A 15,960-nucleotide genomic window follows, 5' to 3' on the forward strand; every position below is an offset into this window, starting at 1 on the left:
CTACCACTGAGCCACTTTCCCATCCCCAGCAAATACATTCTTTTGCTGAGACATTTTAAACACAATCCTTCCTGAGGAATGAACTAGACTACCTCTAATTCTAATCTTTAGAAACCTTATCCTTACCCCTTTTCTCTTTCAGTTGGCCCTGGAACCAGACTCTCCCTGTACGTTCCTATCTGCAGGTGAAGATGCAGTTGTTTTCACAATTGACCTAAGACAAGACCGGCCAGCTTCGTACGTATAGCCATAGTATCTATAGAACTCTATCCTTTGGTTTTGCAAATACTCCTGTGTCTTAAACTTGGGTCCACTTGTGCCTATGATAAGAAGTGTATCTGTTTCTTTTTTTTTTTTTTTGGTCGTGAGGCCTGAACTCTGGGCCTGGGCGCTGTCCATCAACTCTTCAGCCCAAGGCTAGCGCTCTACCACTTGAGCCTCAGCCCCACGTCTGGCTTTTTTTTTTCCTGCTTATGTGGTGCTGAGGAATCGAACCCAGGGCCTCATGCATGCAAGGCAAGCACTCTACCACTAAGCCACCTTCCCAGCCCAAGTGTATCTGTTTCTTAGCAGTGAAATACTACTCAGTCTACTTCATTTCTCAAAGAAAATTAAGTGATTTTTTTTTCATTTGTATATAGTGGAGACTCATGGGGAAATTATTCCCCTTTTAAGCTGTGTATTATTATAGAACATATCTTGTTTGGATTCACACAGAATCAGAGCAGACTCTCAACTCAAGCATTACTAGTTATATACTAGTTGTATATTACTTCCCTTCTTCTCTAGGGGCTTCTGTGAGAATTATCTTAATTATGGCATTATAATATATATACACACATATATATGATGTCCCAGGATAGTAGCTATTCCATGGCTGGAATTAAGTTAGAGTTATTGCTGGGTGCTGGTGGCTCACATCTGTAATTCTACCTACTAACACTGTATGTTGTGTTTCAAGCTCAGTGGTTCAGTAGTTGTGCTAAATACATTTTCATCTTAGAATATTTTCTACTTAAGATGGTTTTACTGGGACATACTCCCACCAGAAGTCAAGGAGTAGTTTTGTAGGTCTCTAGCTTTGATAAAATTATTTCAACTCTATTTTTTTTTTTTTTTTTGCTTTTTTTGCTTTGGTTGGTCATGGGGCTTGAACTCTAGGCCTGGGTACTGTCCCTCAGTTCAGCTCAAGGCTAGTGCTCTACCACTTAGAGCCACAGTGCCACTTCCAGTTTTCTGAGTGGTTTATTAAAGATAATAGTCTCACAGACCTTCCTGTCCAGAGTTCAAGTCCCACAACTGACAAAAAAAAAAAAAAGGTGATATACAGAAGGGTTACATGGACTGGGAAAGTGACTCAGTGGTAGAGCACTTGCCTTGCATGTATGAGGCCCTGGGTTTGATTCCTCAGCACCACATAAGCAAAAAGAAAAAAAGCCAGAAGTGGCGCTGTGGCTCAAGCAGTAAAGTGCCAGCCTTGAGCTGAAGAGCTGAGGGACAGCGCCCAGGCCCAGAGTTCAAGCCCCATGACCGGACCCTCTCCCCCCCCCCCCAAAAAAAAAAAAGGATTACAGTTATGTAAGTTAGGTAAAGAGTACTTTTCTTTTTGTACAAGGTCACCCCTTCCCTTGTTCTCTCCCAGTTTTTTCCTCCCATCCACACTCACAAGTTGTACAGTTCATTTTCAAATGTGTCTAGTGAGTGCCACTGCTGCATTTGTTTACCTTTTGTTCCTCCATTTCCATGCCCCCTCACCATCCCTAAGACAGATAAATGAACAAACAAGACAAAAAGGAAAACAAAAACAGCAACAAAGAAAAAAAACACCTTGTTTCCATTTCCTAGAGTTCATTTCAACAAATACGTATGGTCAGACACACATAGGCATTGTACCTTTGTGTTCCTCTCCTAAGAGTATCCTCCTTTTGGTCTCACTGTGTGTGAAAGACTAGAGTCCTGTATAATGTATCATGTCCCTGTGTATTTTAGATCCAGTTTCTCATATCAGAAAATGTGCCATTTGTCTCTCTGAGATTGGCTTACCTCACTTAACATGATTTGTTCTTAGTCCATCCATTTCCCAAGCTGCAAGATTTTTAAATAAAATCTCTTCACTTTGCCTAGAATTGTTCTAGACTTTCTTGACCATGCAGAGAAGATGCTAAAAATGTTTCTTTACAAAGAAACTTGTCATGGTTATGTGTCTTTCTATTTCCATAGTATCAGAAATGAATAAAACTGCTGGGCACCAGTGGCTTATGCCTGCCAGTGGCTCACGCCTGTAATCCTAGCTACTCAGGAGGCCGAGATCTGAAGATGGCTGTTCAAAGTCAGACCAGGCACGAAAGTCTGTTAGATTCTTTTTTTTTTTTTTTTTTTTTGGGTCCGGTCGTGGGGCCTGAACTCTGGGCCTGGGCGCTGTCCCTCAGCTCTTCAGCTCAAGGCTAGCGCTCTACCACTTGAGTCACAGTGCCACTTCTGGCTTTTTACTTATGTGGTGCTGAGGAATCGAACCCAGGGCCTCGAGCATGCAAGGCAAGTGCTCTACCACTGAGCCACCTTCCCAGCCCCTAGATTCTTATCTTCCATAAAATACTAGAAAACCAGAAGTGCTGCTGTGGATCAAGTGGTAGAGCTCTTGCCTTGAGCAGAAGTGTGCAGGGATAGCGCCCAAGCCCAGAGTTTAAGCCCTGCAAGCCCTACAACCAACAAAAAAAAAAAAGAAAAAAGAAAAAAAAATGAATAAAACCTTTAAGATAAAAGAACAAAAACTAAAACCAAATCTCTTCCTATAATTTATTAATGTTTTTGCTGTAACTATTAATCTTCATGTTGTCAAATTTGATTGGCTACAGAAGAATATTTCATAGTGCTACATCATCGTCATCATCATCATCACTATTGTTATTATTTGGTAGTAGTACTGCATGTAGAAGTCAAGGTTTCATAGTTGCCAGGCAGGCACTCTTACTACTTGAACCATGTCCCCAGCACTGCTTTTTGCTAGTTATATTGGAAGTAGAGTCTCATAGCCTTTTTTTCCTAGTGTGATCTCTAACTGCAATCCTCTGGATGTCAACCTACTGAGTAGCTAGGATTACAGGCGTGAGCCAACAGTTTCTGGCTAATACTGTCTCTTTAATGACTGATGGATACCATGTTGGAATCTAGCTAAATTGAAGCTTCTGAAGAGCAGTACATTCATATAGCTTTAGCTTACACTTTTTTTTGGGGGGGGGGTCAGTTATGGGGCTTTTGAACTCTGGGCCTGGGCTCTGTCCCTCAGCTCTTCAGCTCAAGGCTAGCACTCTACCGCTTGAGCCACAGCACCACTCACGGTTTTCTGAGTGGTATTGGAAATAAGAGTTTCACAGACTTTTGTGCCTGGGCCGGCTTTGAACTGGTATCCTTAGATCTCAGCCTCCTGAGTAGCTAGGATTACAGGTGTGAGCCACCAGTGCCCAGCTAGCTTATGCTTTTTATTGTATTTATTAATTAATGAACAGTGTGTTTTGTTGTGACATTTTTATAATGTATATAATGTACTTTGATCATATTTATTTTAAATTTCTTTCTCTTTTCCCCATGACACCTTTTTTTGTGGGGGGGAAGTCTTGGGGTTTGAACTCCCTAAACTTCTTTTTACTCAAGGTTAACACTCTGCCACATGAGCCTCAGTGCCACTTCTGGCTTTTTCTGTTATGTGGTACTGAGGAATCGAACCCAGGGCAGGGCTTCATGTATGCTAGGCAAGCACTCTACCAATAAGCCACATTCCCAGTCCCAGTCCCATGATACCCTTTACTTTTATGTTATCCCCACTCTCTAGATTTCACATAGCAAAGAAAACATGCAGTACTTGTCTTTGAGTCTGACTTTGTTTGCTTAACATGATGATTTCCAGTTCCACAGCTTACGCTTCTTTTTTTGTGTATATGAGCTGGTGCTGGGCTTGAGCTCAGAGTTTGGATGCTGTCCCTTACCTTTCTCTGCTCAAAGCTAGTGTTCTGCCACTTGAACTACAGCTGCATTTCTGGCTTTTTTGGTGGTTAATTGGAGATTTGAATCTCACAGGCCCATGCTGGCTTCACAGCAAGATCTTCAGATCTCACCCTCCTGAATAGCTAGGGTTATAGGTATAAGCCCACTGGCACCCAGTTAAAACTAGAAAATGGCATCACTACATTTTTTCCCCCAATCCTGAAATAGTATATTAGTAAATGCATATGCTTTTTTTCTGTTTTAAATAAACTAAAAACACTTTGTTTCCATATTAAACTGTGTTTTTCTTTTTTTTTTGGTCAGTCATGGGGCTTGAACTCTGGGTTTGGGTGCTGCCTGTGCTCTTCAGCTCAAGGCAAACACTCTGCCACTTGAATCACAGTACCACTTCAGTTTTCTGGTGGTTAGTTGGAGATAAGAGTTTCACAGACTTTCCTGCCTGGGCTGGCTTTGAATTGCAGTCCTCAGATCTCAGCCTTCTGAGTAGCTAGGGTTACACACATGAGCCACCAGCGCCTGGCTAAAATGTTTTTCTTCTTGACTAAGACATTTCTTCTTGACTACAAAGTCAAGGGGAAAAATTATTATCTTGGCTTACTATCTGTCTTTTGCAGGGATCTCTCTCTCTCTCTCTCTCTCTCTCTCTCTCTCTCTCTCTCTCACTCTCTCTCGTTCTGAGATTTGACCTCAGAGTCTTGCACTTGCTGGTCCAGCACCCCCACCATTTGAGCATGACCTTGGTCCTCTTTGCTTAGTTACTTTTCAGATAGGATCTTATGTTTGTGCCAGGGCAGGCTTGGATTGCAGTTCCCCCTATTTATATTTCCCACATAGCTGAGATGATGTGTATGCCACAATGTCTAATTTTATTGATTGCCCTGGAGTCTTGATAACTTATTTCCAGACTGCCTCAAATCACTGTCCTCCAGATCTCTACTTCCCAGATAACTAGGATTATAAGTGTAAACCATCATTATGTATGTCTAGATTTAATGTTGCTCAAGCTCAGGCTGGTCTTCAGCCTATTATGTAGCTCCAAACTGGCTTTAACCTTTTGATCCTTCTGCCTCTGCCTCCTGATGCTGGGATTATAAGCTTCTACCACGATGCCTGGCTTCCATCTGAGTCTTTTGTAGAATATAACTATGCGTTTCTCCTCTTAAAGGAAACTGGTAGTAACAAAAGAAAAAGAGAAGAAAGTGGGACTATACACAATCTATGTGAATCCTGCCAATACCCACCAGTTTGCAGTGGGTGGACGAGATCAATTTGTGAGGTGAGTATGCTGGGTTTTTGTGTGTGTGTGTCTTTGAAAGTTAAGATAGATGCATTGTACTTTGCCATATAATCACCTTCTTGGACATTCTGATTCCTAATATAACATTCTGACAGATGGCTTTGTATGTTAAGAGGTTATTTTGTTTTAAAGAAGTCTGATAACTTGAAGTTTTCCACATAGCAGCTAAGACATAAACCATATCTTCTGCCATTTTCACTTATTAAATTTCACTAGCAATTTTAAATACTGGTTTTGGATTTAGACATAATTTTATGACTTGGGAGAACTCATTGTGAACTGAGGGGCTTTTTTGGCTCTCGCTGTCTTTTTTTTTGGTCGGTCGTGGGGCTTGAACTCTGGGCCTGGGCGCTGTCCCTCAGCTCTTCAGCTCAAGGCTAGCGCTCTACCACTTGAGCTACAGCACCACTCCAGTTTTCTGAGTGTTTATTGGAGATAAGAGTTTCACAGACTTTCCTGCCCAAGCTGGCTTTGAACCTTGATCCTCAGATCTCATCCTCCTGAGTAGCTAAGATTACAGGCATGAGCCACTGGTGCCCGGCTTACTCTCGATGTCTTAAGCTTCTTTTTATCTGTAGTAGTCCCTTTTGTTACTGGAACATCTATTATAACATAGGTGTCAAAGAGGCACATCCCAGAGAAAGTAGACATCATGAATTCAGTTCCCAAGTCTGTGAGACTCTTTCCTCCAATGATCCAGCAAAAAGCCAGAAGTGGGGTGTAGCTCAGTGGTAGCATGTCAACTGAACTGTGAACAAAAAAAAAAAGCCAAGTCAAGAGTGTGAGGCCCTGATTTCAAGCCTAAATATATGTATGTATATATATTTCTACAAAAATAAAAGACCAAGAGTATTAGATAGTAAGCAACACAGAATGGTCTATTTGCCAAAAAAAATTCCTTGTAGGGCCTGAATAATTAAATGGTTTTACTAACTTGCATATATTTTAATTTTATAATGGATTAATAACATTTGAGAGTCATTGATTTTAATAAACTTAATTAGAAGAAAAAAATTAACAGCTGATTTACAAAAGCTAGTGTAACTGTCACTTTTTTTTTGGTGGTAGTAGGGGCCATGCTTGCTAAATGAAAATTTAGCATATGTGCTAAACATTTTTTCAAGATTCAAAATATTCTTTTTATGCAGGATATTAAGAGATTGTGCAGGATAAAAAGATATATTGATTAATTAATTAATTCATCCAGCATCTACTGTTTGCTAATTATACCCTCAGCGAAATATATTCTCTGCCTTTAAAGAGACATGTATAAGGATTAAAGATATTAAGTAACTTTCCCTATATTATTCAGCTAGTAAATAGCAGATTCAGGATTTTTTTTCCTCACTGAGAAACTATTAAATACAATGGGGAAATTCGTGTATCAGGTAAAGGGAATGATATATGTAGAGGCAATAATATATGTAGAGGCATCTTATCATCTTAACAGATGATAAGATGTGATAATGGTATATTCAAGGATAATAAGCTTTTGTTTTTTTTGGTATAACATATAGAATCTTGAAATGGTAGCTATACTAAGGAGTTTGAACTTTATATAGTAGATTATGCATTGAAGAGATTTAAGCAGGTAATTTACATAAAATTTTGCATTTTAGATATAATTCTGGTCTAGTATGAGCAGGGAAATCAGAAGGAAGTTACAGTAATCGACACATACACACATACATACTACATACATTCATCTACATATACACTGAGGGAATAGAATTGAGAAGAAATAAATTAGCTGTACAGGGAAAAAAAGATTTCTGGTTTGGCCCCTTTTATTACAGAAAGTGCTATTAACAAAGATTCAGGGGGGCTGGGAAGGTGGCTCAGTGATAGAGTGCTTGCCTTGCATGCATGAGGCCTGGGGTTCGATTCCTCAGCATCACATAAGCAAAAAGAAAAAAAAGCCAGAAGTGGCACTGTGGCTCAAGTGGTAGAGCGCTAGCCTTGAGCTGAAGAGCTGAGGTACAGCGCCCAGGCCCAGAGTTAGGCCCCACGACCAGACCCCTCCCCCCCCCAAAAAAAAAAAAAAAAGATTCATGGGAAGAAACAGGTTTAGAATGAGTTTAGTTTGGGAAGAAGAATGAGTTTACTTTGGGTACCCTATTACACAGTATTGAATTGTTAAGTAGCAGTCTAGAGCTCAGACTAAATGTGGCCTGGAAACAGATTTAAGACATGTATCTATATACAGAAGGTGGTAGTTAAAGCATCGGTAATGGAATTTATTATGCCTAATGAGAGCTCAACAGCAGCTATAATGAATTAGAATGATCATAGAAATGCATTATAATGAAAGTTACATCAAGTATCTGAATTATTTATTCTGGGATTTTCCATTTAATATTTTCTGACCATAGATGATTATAGGTAACTGGTATCATGAAATGTGAAGTTACAGATAAAAGGGGGAACTGCTGTATGAGCAGTATATTTCTTGCTTTCGAGTCTCTGTCATCTTTGAGAATATAGAAACAATAGTTTGAAAAAATACAAATAATATGGAAGTGGGAATGTGGCTTAATGGTAGAGTGCTTGCCTAGTGTGCATGAAACCCTGGGTTTGATTCCGTAGTACCACATAAACAGAAAAGGCTGGAAGTAGCACTGTGGCTCATGTGGTAGAGTGCTAGGCTTGAGCAAAAGCTCAGGGATTATACCCAGGTCCTGAGTTCAAGCCCCAAGACTGGCAAAAAACAAAACAACATATGAAGGGTCGGGGTGTGGCTCAGTTGGTAGAGCACTAGCCAGTGAGTGAACGTACTGAGTTTGAGTCCTAATCCTGAATCTCAAAAAGAAAATAACGGAAATAAACATAATATGAAAAATATGCACAGTTTCTATAAGGTTCACATATTTGAATACCAGATTAAAATTCCCTAACATAAAGTCAAAGCAGAGCTTGAGACTAAGCTTCTGGGAAGCATCAGTATTAAGGATTGAAGAGTGGTTGGGCATCAAGGAAAAGTGTTCCAGAGAAAGAATAATAAACTATGTCATAACAAAAGAGCAAAGCCTGCAAGTATCTTGTTGAAATTAAAATGGTGAGTTGAGAATCAAAGCCTTAGAGGGGGCTGGGAAGGTGGCTCAGTGGTAGAGCGCTTGCCTTGCATGCATGAGGCCCTGGGTTCGATTTCTCAGCACCACATAAGCAAAAAGAAAAAGCCAGAAGTGGCACTGTGGCTCAAGCGGTAGAGCACTAACCTTGAGCTGAAGAGCTGAGGGACAGCGCCCAGGCCCAGAGTTCAGGCCCCAGGACTGGACCTCACCCCCACCCCCCAAAAAAAAAGCCTTAGAGGGTAGGTTAAATGAATATGAAGTAACAAACATTGAAGGTAGATAATTTGTTTGAGTAATTTGACTGCAGAAGGAAGGAGAGAAAAATCATAGGACAGTAGGCAGAAGGATTTTGCAACAGTGCTTAGATCATGAGGAAGAGATTGAGAAATGGGCTGATCAATTGAACAAGGTCCCTAGAAATATGAGATTTAGAACAACTTTTGAGCCAGGCACTGGTGCTCAGTCCTGTAATCCTAGCTGCTTAGGAAACAAAGATCTGAGGATCACAGTTCTAAGTCAGCCTGGGCAGGAAAACATGTGATACTCTTATTTCCAGTTAAACCACCAAAAAAGCCAGAAGTAGAGCTGTGGCTCGAGCAGTAGAGAGAGCACTAGCTTTGAGCAAAAAACCTCCAGGACAGCACCCATTCCCTGAGTTCAGGCCCCACAACTCTCAAAAAAAAAAAAAAAAAGTAATACAAAAGTATTACTCACACACGTACACACACCCCGTTCAAGCCCCAGGACACACCCACAGATACCCCCCCACACACCCCCAAACACACACCTGTTCAAGCCCCAGGACACACCCACACCCACAGATACCCCCCCACACACCCCCAAACACACACCCATTCAAGCCCCAGGACACACCCACACCCACACATACCCCCCCCTACACACCCCCACACCCGTTCAAGCCCCAGGACTGCTGACACACACACACACGCACACACGCACGCACGCGCCACCTTTAGAGAGACAAATGGAGGCGACTGTTGGGCGAGGACCAGGACTGGATCTACCTTGTTCATCATTACCTGACATAATGTGTTATAAATATTTATAAAGCTTAGATGAGAGAAGGAAAGTGAAAATAGCATGCTTGATGGAAAGGAATAAAAGAGTGTTGAGAGAGATAGGTGCTTTTATAATGGTTTTTGTTGGGGTATGAGGGAAAGAACTGACCAGATAAAGCTTCAGTGAAGGATTGGAGCTCCAAACCCATTGGCTTCTATATAATACCTTGAATTAACTGTGTAGGATAGTAACATGTAAAAAGCCATCTTATATTTAATGAAAATTAAAAAGTAATACAAAGGGGCTGGGAAGTTGGCTCAGTGGTAGAGTGCTTGCCTCGCATACATGAGGCCCTGGGCTTGATTCCTCAGTACCACATAAGCAGAAAAAAGCCGGAAGTGGTGCTGTGGATCAAGTGGTAGGGCACTAGCCTTGAGCTGAAGAGCTAAGGGACAACGCCCAGGCCCAGAGTTCAGGCCCCACAACCGTCAAAAATAATAATAATAATAATAATATAAAAGTTGAGAAAAGAGAGGCTGGGAAGGTGGCTCAGTGGTAGTGCTTGCCTTGCATGCATGAGGCCCTGGGTTCGATTCCTCAGCACCACATAAGCAGAAAAAGCTGAAAGTGGTGCTGTGGCTCAAGTGGTAGAGCACTAACCTTGAGCTGAAGAGCTGAGGGACAGTGCCCAGGCCCAGAGTTCAGGCACCATGATTGGCAAAAAAACAAAAAAAGTTGAGAAAAGAGATAAGCCACTTAAAGTGGATGTAAACAGGAGGAGGTGTGGCTCAGTGCTAAGAGCACTTGGAAGTGTGAAACCCAGAGTTCAAACCTCAATGCTGCCAAAATGTACCCTAACATAATGCTGGGCTCTAATGGCTCATACCACCTAGCTACTTAGGAGTCTAAGATCTAAGGATTGAAGTTTGAAACCATCTCATGCAGACAATTCAAAGAAACTTATCTCTAGCAAAAAGTCAGAAGTGGAGCTGTGGTTGAAGTAGTAGAGGGTTAGGCTTTAGTAGGAAAGCTAAGCAAGAACACCAGGCTCTACACGTGCCCCCCACCTCCCAGATATAATAGTGAATTCCTATTTAATAGGGAAAATACCTGGATGAAAGTGTAGAGTCTGGAAATGGCTGGGGAAGGGAAGATCTTTATAGAAGAGTATGCACCAGGAACTTGACTGGGAAAATACTCTTTTTCAGCATCCAGCCAGATGCTCACTGCCACATGAAATTACAACTCTTTAAGGTATCAGCTCAAAAGTTTTGACAGTTTTGTTACTTTTTCCATTACAGGATTTATGACCAGAGGAAGATTGATGAAAATGAGAACAATGGAGTACTCAAGAAATTCTGTCCTCATCACCTGGTAAGGTTTATGAAGGGTCAGTGAATGTTCCTGACATGGCTTGATTCCAATACTGTCCCCCTATATCTACTGTTATAGTGAAAAAAGCTTGGATTTTCAAGTCAGACACCTAGATTTGAACTCTTTCCCACTTAACTAATTTTTTGATCTTGGGCAATCACTCCATTTGTTAACTTTTAGATTTCTTATTGACAAAATAGATGACAATAACTGCCTTGTACCATAATGGTGAGGCCTAGTGAGACAGTATGTATGAAACTGCTAGTACAGAGAAAGCAACCAGGGAAGCAGAAGTGTGACTCTTTATCGGCAGTGTGCCAGCCTTGAGTGAAAAAGTCAGGTGAGAGTGCGAGGCCTGAGTTCAAACCCTAGTACCAGCACATGCTCACGCATGTGTGCACACACACACGCACATGCACACACACCTATCTGCACTAAATAAATAAGTAAATAGGGCAACCAAGAGAGAGCCCTAAGACTTTTCCCCTTGATTGAAATGGTTATGTTTTATCAGTCATACTACTGCCTCATCCCACCCCCACCATCTGTCTGTCTCTGGGAGAAGATATAGGGGAGTTTTCAGGAAAACCTATTCCTAAAAGTGTATGACAAATGGGGGGGAGGGGCATCAGTCAGTATCTGCTCCTTATTGCAGGTGAACAGTGAGTCCAAAGCAAACATCACCTGTCTTGTGTACAGCCACGACGGCACAGGTACGTGAGCAGGGCCCAGCTCCTAGGCTGGCATGCCCCCTCTGTCTAGGGAGCTGCTGAGCCAATGAGGCATGTGCCTTCCAGTGCTCACCACTGTGCTACAGCTCCAAGTGGAGCAGTTGGGGGATAGTTGCTGATGGTGAGCACGAAGTGGGAGGACACAGTATAGGACCCTTTGAGATAACCAGGCACAATTTGTGAAATACTATAGATAATATTTGGAGGCCTGTCCAGAAGCCCAGGCTCTTGTCTGAGCAGCTGCTTATGTCTTTGATTCATTGCTGAGTTAATGAATGTGATCTTCCTTAGTATTCTGCTACCCCTGGGTTGGTACTGTGTTCCTAGAGTACCTTTTAATAAATTCTCTTGCCTGCTGTTCCAAGTAAGATTGGTGCTATACTTGAGTATTAAGAGAGCACTACTTGCTTCTTGCCCCACCCCAACCCCTAAATCCTGGTCTATTTTTCAGCCTTCACCTTCACTACTGTGTTCTTGTTCTTGGCAGAGCTCCTGGCCAGTTACAATGATGAAGACATTTACCTCTTCAACTCCTCTCACAGTGATGGGGCTCAGTATGTTAAGAGATATAAGGGTCACAGAAATAATGCCACAGGTGAGATTATTTTTCTAGTTTTTTGTGGCCTAAGCATATTGGCTAGGAGAGCCACAATACTCACATTGTACAAATAAGAACTATTTAAGGAGTAGGCTGTGTCACTTTGGCAATGAGAGTTTATCTCGAGTCTTCATGTTTTCTCCACTATGCTTGAAGAAATAGGGATCAGTAGCATCTTCAGTGTAGTGATGTTGTCTCTAATTGGTTTGGGCATGAATCTGAACTGACTTTTTTCTTTTATCTCTTTATGATTTCAGGTAACTTTAGCATAGGCAAAAGCCTTTGTCAGAGAGTCAGGGAAAACCATTAGTCAGTGGTGCTGAATTACCTGAAATGTAGAGCAAATGTACAGCTACAGGAGGGAAGATGAAATAATTCTTTAAAAATATTTTTTATTGTTATTATAAAGGTGATGTGCAGAGGGGAAATAATTCTTTGGAATTAGGGAAATCTTCCAATGAAGATTGGTTTTCCTTGGTTCTGTGTCTGTTCCCAACAGGGAACTAGGGTACATTGGAGTCTTTTTTTTTTTTGTTGGTCCTGGGGGTTGAACTCTGGGCCTGGGCGCTGTCCCTGAGCTCTTCAGCTCAAGGCGAGCGCTCTACCACTTGAGCTACAGCACCACTTCCTGGAGTCATCTTTTTAAAAAATATTGATGCCTCTTATCCTTACACATCCTGGTTTAATTGGTGTGGGGTGCAGCTTAATTGTTTTTTCTGAAAGTTCTTCACATGGTTCTAATGTACAGAAAGACAGGTAATTGTTTTTTCTTCTTCCCACTAGTAACAGGCATCTGTCGTAGTTTGTCTTGTAGATAGTAGCTACTTTTACCTTTCCTCTAGAACAAATGAAAAAATAGGGAAGAAATCTGTACTTGGAATCAGTCTACAGGCAGACAAAGGAAGTAGGATTTGTGTGTGTGTGTGTGTGTGTGTGTGTGTGTGTGTGTGTGAGTGTGTGTGTGAGTGTGTGTGCGTGTGTGTGCGCGCATGCACACACGCCAATACTAGGGCCTAGATGCTGTCCCTGAGCTTTTTTGCTCAAGGTTAGCCCACCCTACCACTTTAGTTCCAGCTTCTAATTTGTTGGTTAATTGGAGATACAGGTATCATGGACCTTTCTGTTTAGGCTGGCTTTGAACTGCAATCCTCAGATCTCAGCCTCCTGAGTAGTTAGGAATTTACAGCTTCTACTAATTCAAGAGAGTCAAACTGTGTTACTGAGTCTTGGTAATAATCCTGTTATTGAATCCTGATCTTTTTTTTTTTTTTTTTTTTTTTTTGTCGGTCGTGGGGTTTGAACTCTGGGCCTGGGCGCTGTCCCTCAGCTCTTCAGCTCAAGGCGAGCGCTCTACCACTTGAGCTACAGCGCCACTTCCGGTTTTCTGGTGGTTTATTGGAGATAGGAGTCTCACAGTCTCTCCTGCCCGGGCTGGCTTTGAACCGCGATCCTCAGATCTCAGCCTCCTGAGTAGCTAGGATTACAGGCGTGAGCCACCAGCGCCCGGCTCTGATCTTTTTTTTTTGGTTGGTCGTGGGGCTTGAACTCTGGGCCTGGGCGCTGTCCCTCAGCTCTTCAGCTCAAGGCTAGCTCTACCACTTGAGCTACAGCACCACTTCCGGTTTTCTGGTGGTTTATTGGAGATAGGACTCTCACGGTCTCTCTTGCCCGGGCTAGCCTCCTGAGTAGCTAGGATCACAGGTGTGAGCCACCAGCTCCCGGCCTGAATCCTGATCTTATAAGTAATTGTACACACACACACACACACACACACACACACTCTCTCTCTCTCTCTCTCTCTCTCTCTCTCTCTCTCTCTCTCTCTCTCTCTCTCTCTCTCTCTCTCTCTCCAATTGATGACTCAAGAGATATTGGCAAAGTACCAATAGGGTACATGGTACATATCAAGGATAATCCTAGACTTAGGGAATTGCTGCCTAGGAATATACAGAGCTAGAATAATTCAGATTTGGATAGGTAAGGCATTTATGAGGTCTTTGGTTGTCTGATAGAGTGTAAATTAGGCAGGCTATTGCCCAGGGACTCCAGACTCCTATGCCTTTGGAGCTCTTTGGGAGAATGTAAACAAATAATCAATGGTACTAGTATGATCTTAAAACTCTCTATTGCACATGCATGCATAGTCTCTTGCTTTGTAAAAATGAATTGTTTGGCTCTTGGCTGATTCAGAGTTGGTGAATAACCAAATTCTTTGTGAGGTAAATAAATACAGGCTTAATGTCAACCATAATGTGGTTTATTCCCTCATTTATCTTTCAGTAAAAGGTGTCAATTTCTATGGCCCCAAGAGTGAGTTTGTGGTGAGCGGTAGTGACTGTGGGCACATTTTCCTCTGGGAGAAATCATCCTGCCAGATCATTCAGTTCATGGAGGGAGACAAGGGAGGTGTGGTGAGTATGGTATGGTGAGCTGGCTGGCTCCCTAGTTTCTCAGGTAATTCAGATAGATTCTAGCAAGAGCAAATAATGTTCAGTGACTATATGATATTCCCTTGAAGGTGTTAAGATTTGATAGAAAATTTTCTTTTCTTCTGCCCCCATTAGGTATGGCTTACTGAAAAGAAGGGGGTATTTTTTAGTAGATCTCCTAACCTGAATGAGATAAACTACTTCTAAGAGTGGCTTTTTTTCCAAAAAAGAAAACATTAGAATTTAGAACACACCGTATTATACAAAGTCTTCCATGCTTATTAAAGGGATAAAATGTTTGTTAAAGGTATATGATATGTCTTCCATATCTTAGCCCTTTAATTAAGTAAGCCTGATCTTGGCTGATTCCTAGATCAGCATATAAAAGCTAAAAGGAACTTTTTTTAGTGAGTTAGGTAAGTCAGAATATGGTTTGCATATAGTATAGTATAACATAGTATTCAATATTATTAATATTAACATTTAGGGAAATACATGTTATACTTAAGAGGCACATGTCTATCTATAACCCTCCATCCCTTAAGAGTAGCTGAGCAGCTTGTTATCTAATCCATGATCACATCATAGTCTGCCTGTCCTTGGAGTTCTAAATGCATTCTTTTTTTTGGTCGTGGGGCCTGAACTCTGGGCCTGGGCACTGTCCCTGAGCTCTTCAGCTCAAGGTGAGCACTCTACCACTTGAGCCACAGTGCCACTTCCGGCTTTTTTTCTTTTTGCTTATGTGATGCTGAGGAATCGAACCCCTTGAGCCATAGCACCACTTCCGGCTTTTTCTGTTTATATGATACTGAGAATTGAACCAAGGGCCTCATGCATGCAAAGCAAGCACTTTACCACTGAGCCACCTTCCCAGTTCTAAAGGCATTTTTTGTGAGGATAGAGCAATAAGGAAGAGTAAGGGGATCCAGTTAAGGAGGGAAGAGTCATTAGCTTTTAAGATGTATCTAGCTGGATGTAGTGGGACATGCTTATGATCCTAGCACTTAAAGGCTATGGCAAGAGAATTGTGAATTGAGGCTGCATTACATAGTGGTGTAGTGCTTTCCTTGCATGCATGAGGCCCTGGGTTCAATTCCTCAGTACCACATAAGCAGAAAAAGCCAGAAGTGGGGCTGACACTCAAGTGGTAGAGTGCTAGCCTTCAGTTGAAGAGCTGAGGGACAGCACCCAGGCCCAGAGTTCAGGCCCCACCACCGAACCAAAAAAAAAAAAAAAAAGGAAAGGAAAACAGTATCTAGTTAACTATATAATCTTTTATGCCTTTGAGACCCAGAATTAGAAAAAAGCTCACTAGCTTTCTACTGTAAAGTTTTTAGACCACAGAAGAAAGGAGAACATTTAGGTTAGACTGTACTGGTCATCCAGTGTATTCTGGTTATCCAAGGCCTCTTAAAACTGCTTGGGTTCTTTTCCTTTC

At 41.8% G+C, this 15,960-nt stretch overlaps 1 protein-coding gene across 4 annotated transcripts in view; it reads left to right on the forward strand.

Moving 5' to 3' along the window:
• Window positions 1-15,960, forward strand: part of Dcaf8 (DDB1 and CUL4 associated factor 8) — a 53,112-nt gene that overhangs the window by 32,067 nt on the left and 5,085 nt on the right. For all 4 annotated transcript variants that reach the window (XM_070000288.1, XM_070000285.1, XM_070000289.1 and 1 more), the window contains exons 6-11: window positions 143-237; window positions 5,168-5,278; window positions 10,692-10,764; window positions 11,420-11,477; window positions 11,983-12,090; window positions 14,374-14,504. In XM_070000288.1, coding sequence (XP_069856389.1) covers window positions 143-237; window positions 5,168-5,278; window positions 10,692-10,764; window positions 11,420-11,477; window positions 11,983-12,090; window positions 14,374-14,504 — 576 coding nt within the window. The remainder of the gene's footprint in view (window positions 1-142; window positions 238-5,167; window positions 5,279-10,691; window positions 10,765-11,419; window positions 11,478-11,982; window positions 12,091-14,373; window positions 14,505-15,960) is intronic.

This window comes from Dipodomys merriami, unplaced genomic scaffold, assembly GCF_024711535.1.
Source record: "Dipodomys merriami isolate MVZ:Mamm:240054 unplaced genomic scaffold, mDipMer1.0.p SCAF_56, whole genome shotgun sequence".
Lineage (NCBI taxonomy): Eukaryota > Metazoa > Chordata > Mammalia > Rodentia > Heteromyidae > Dipodomys > Dipodomys merriami.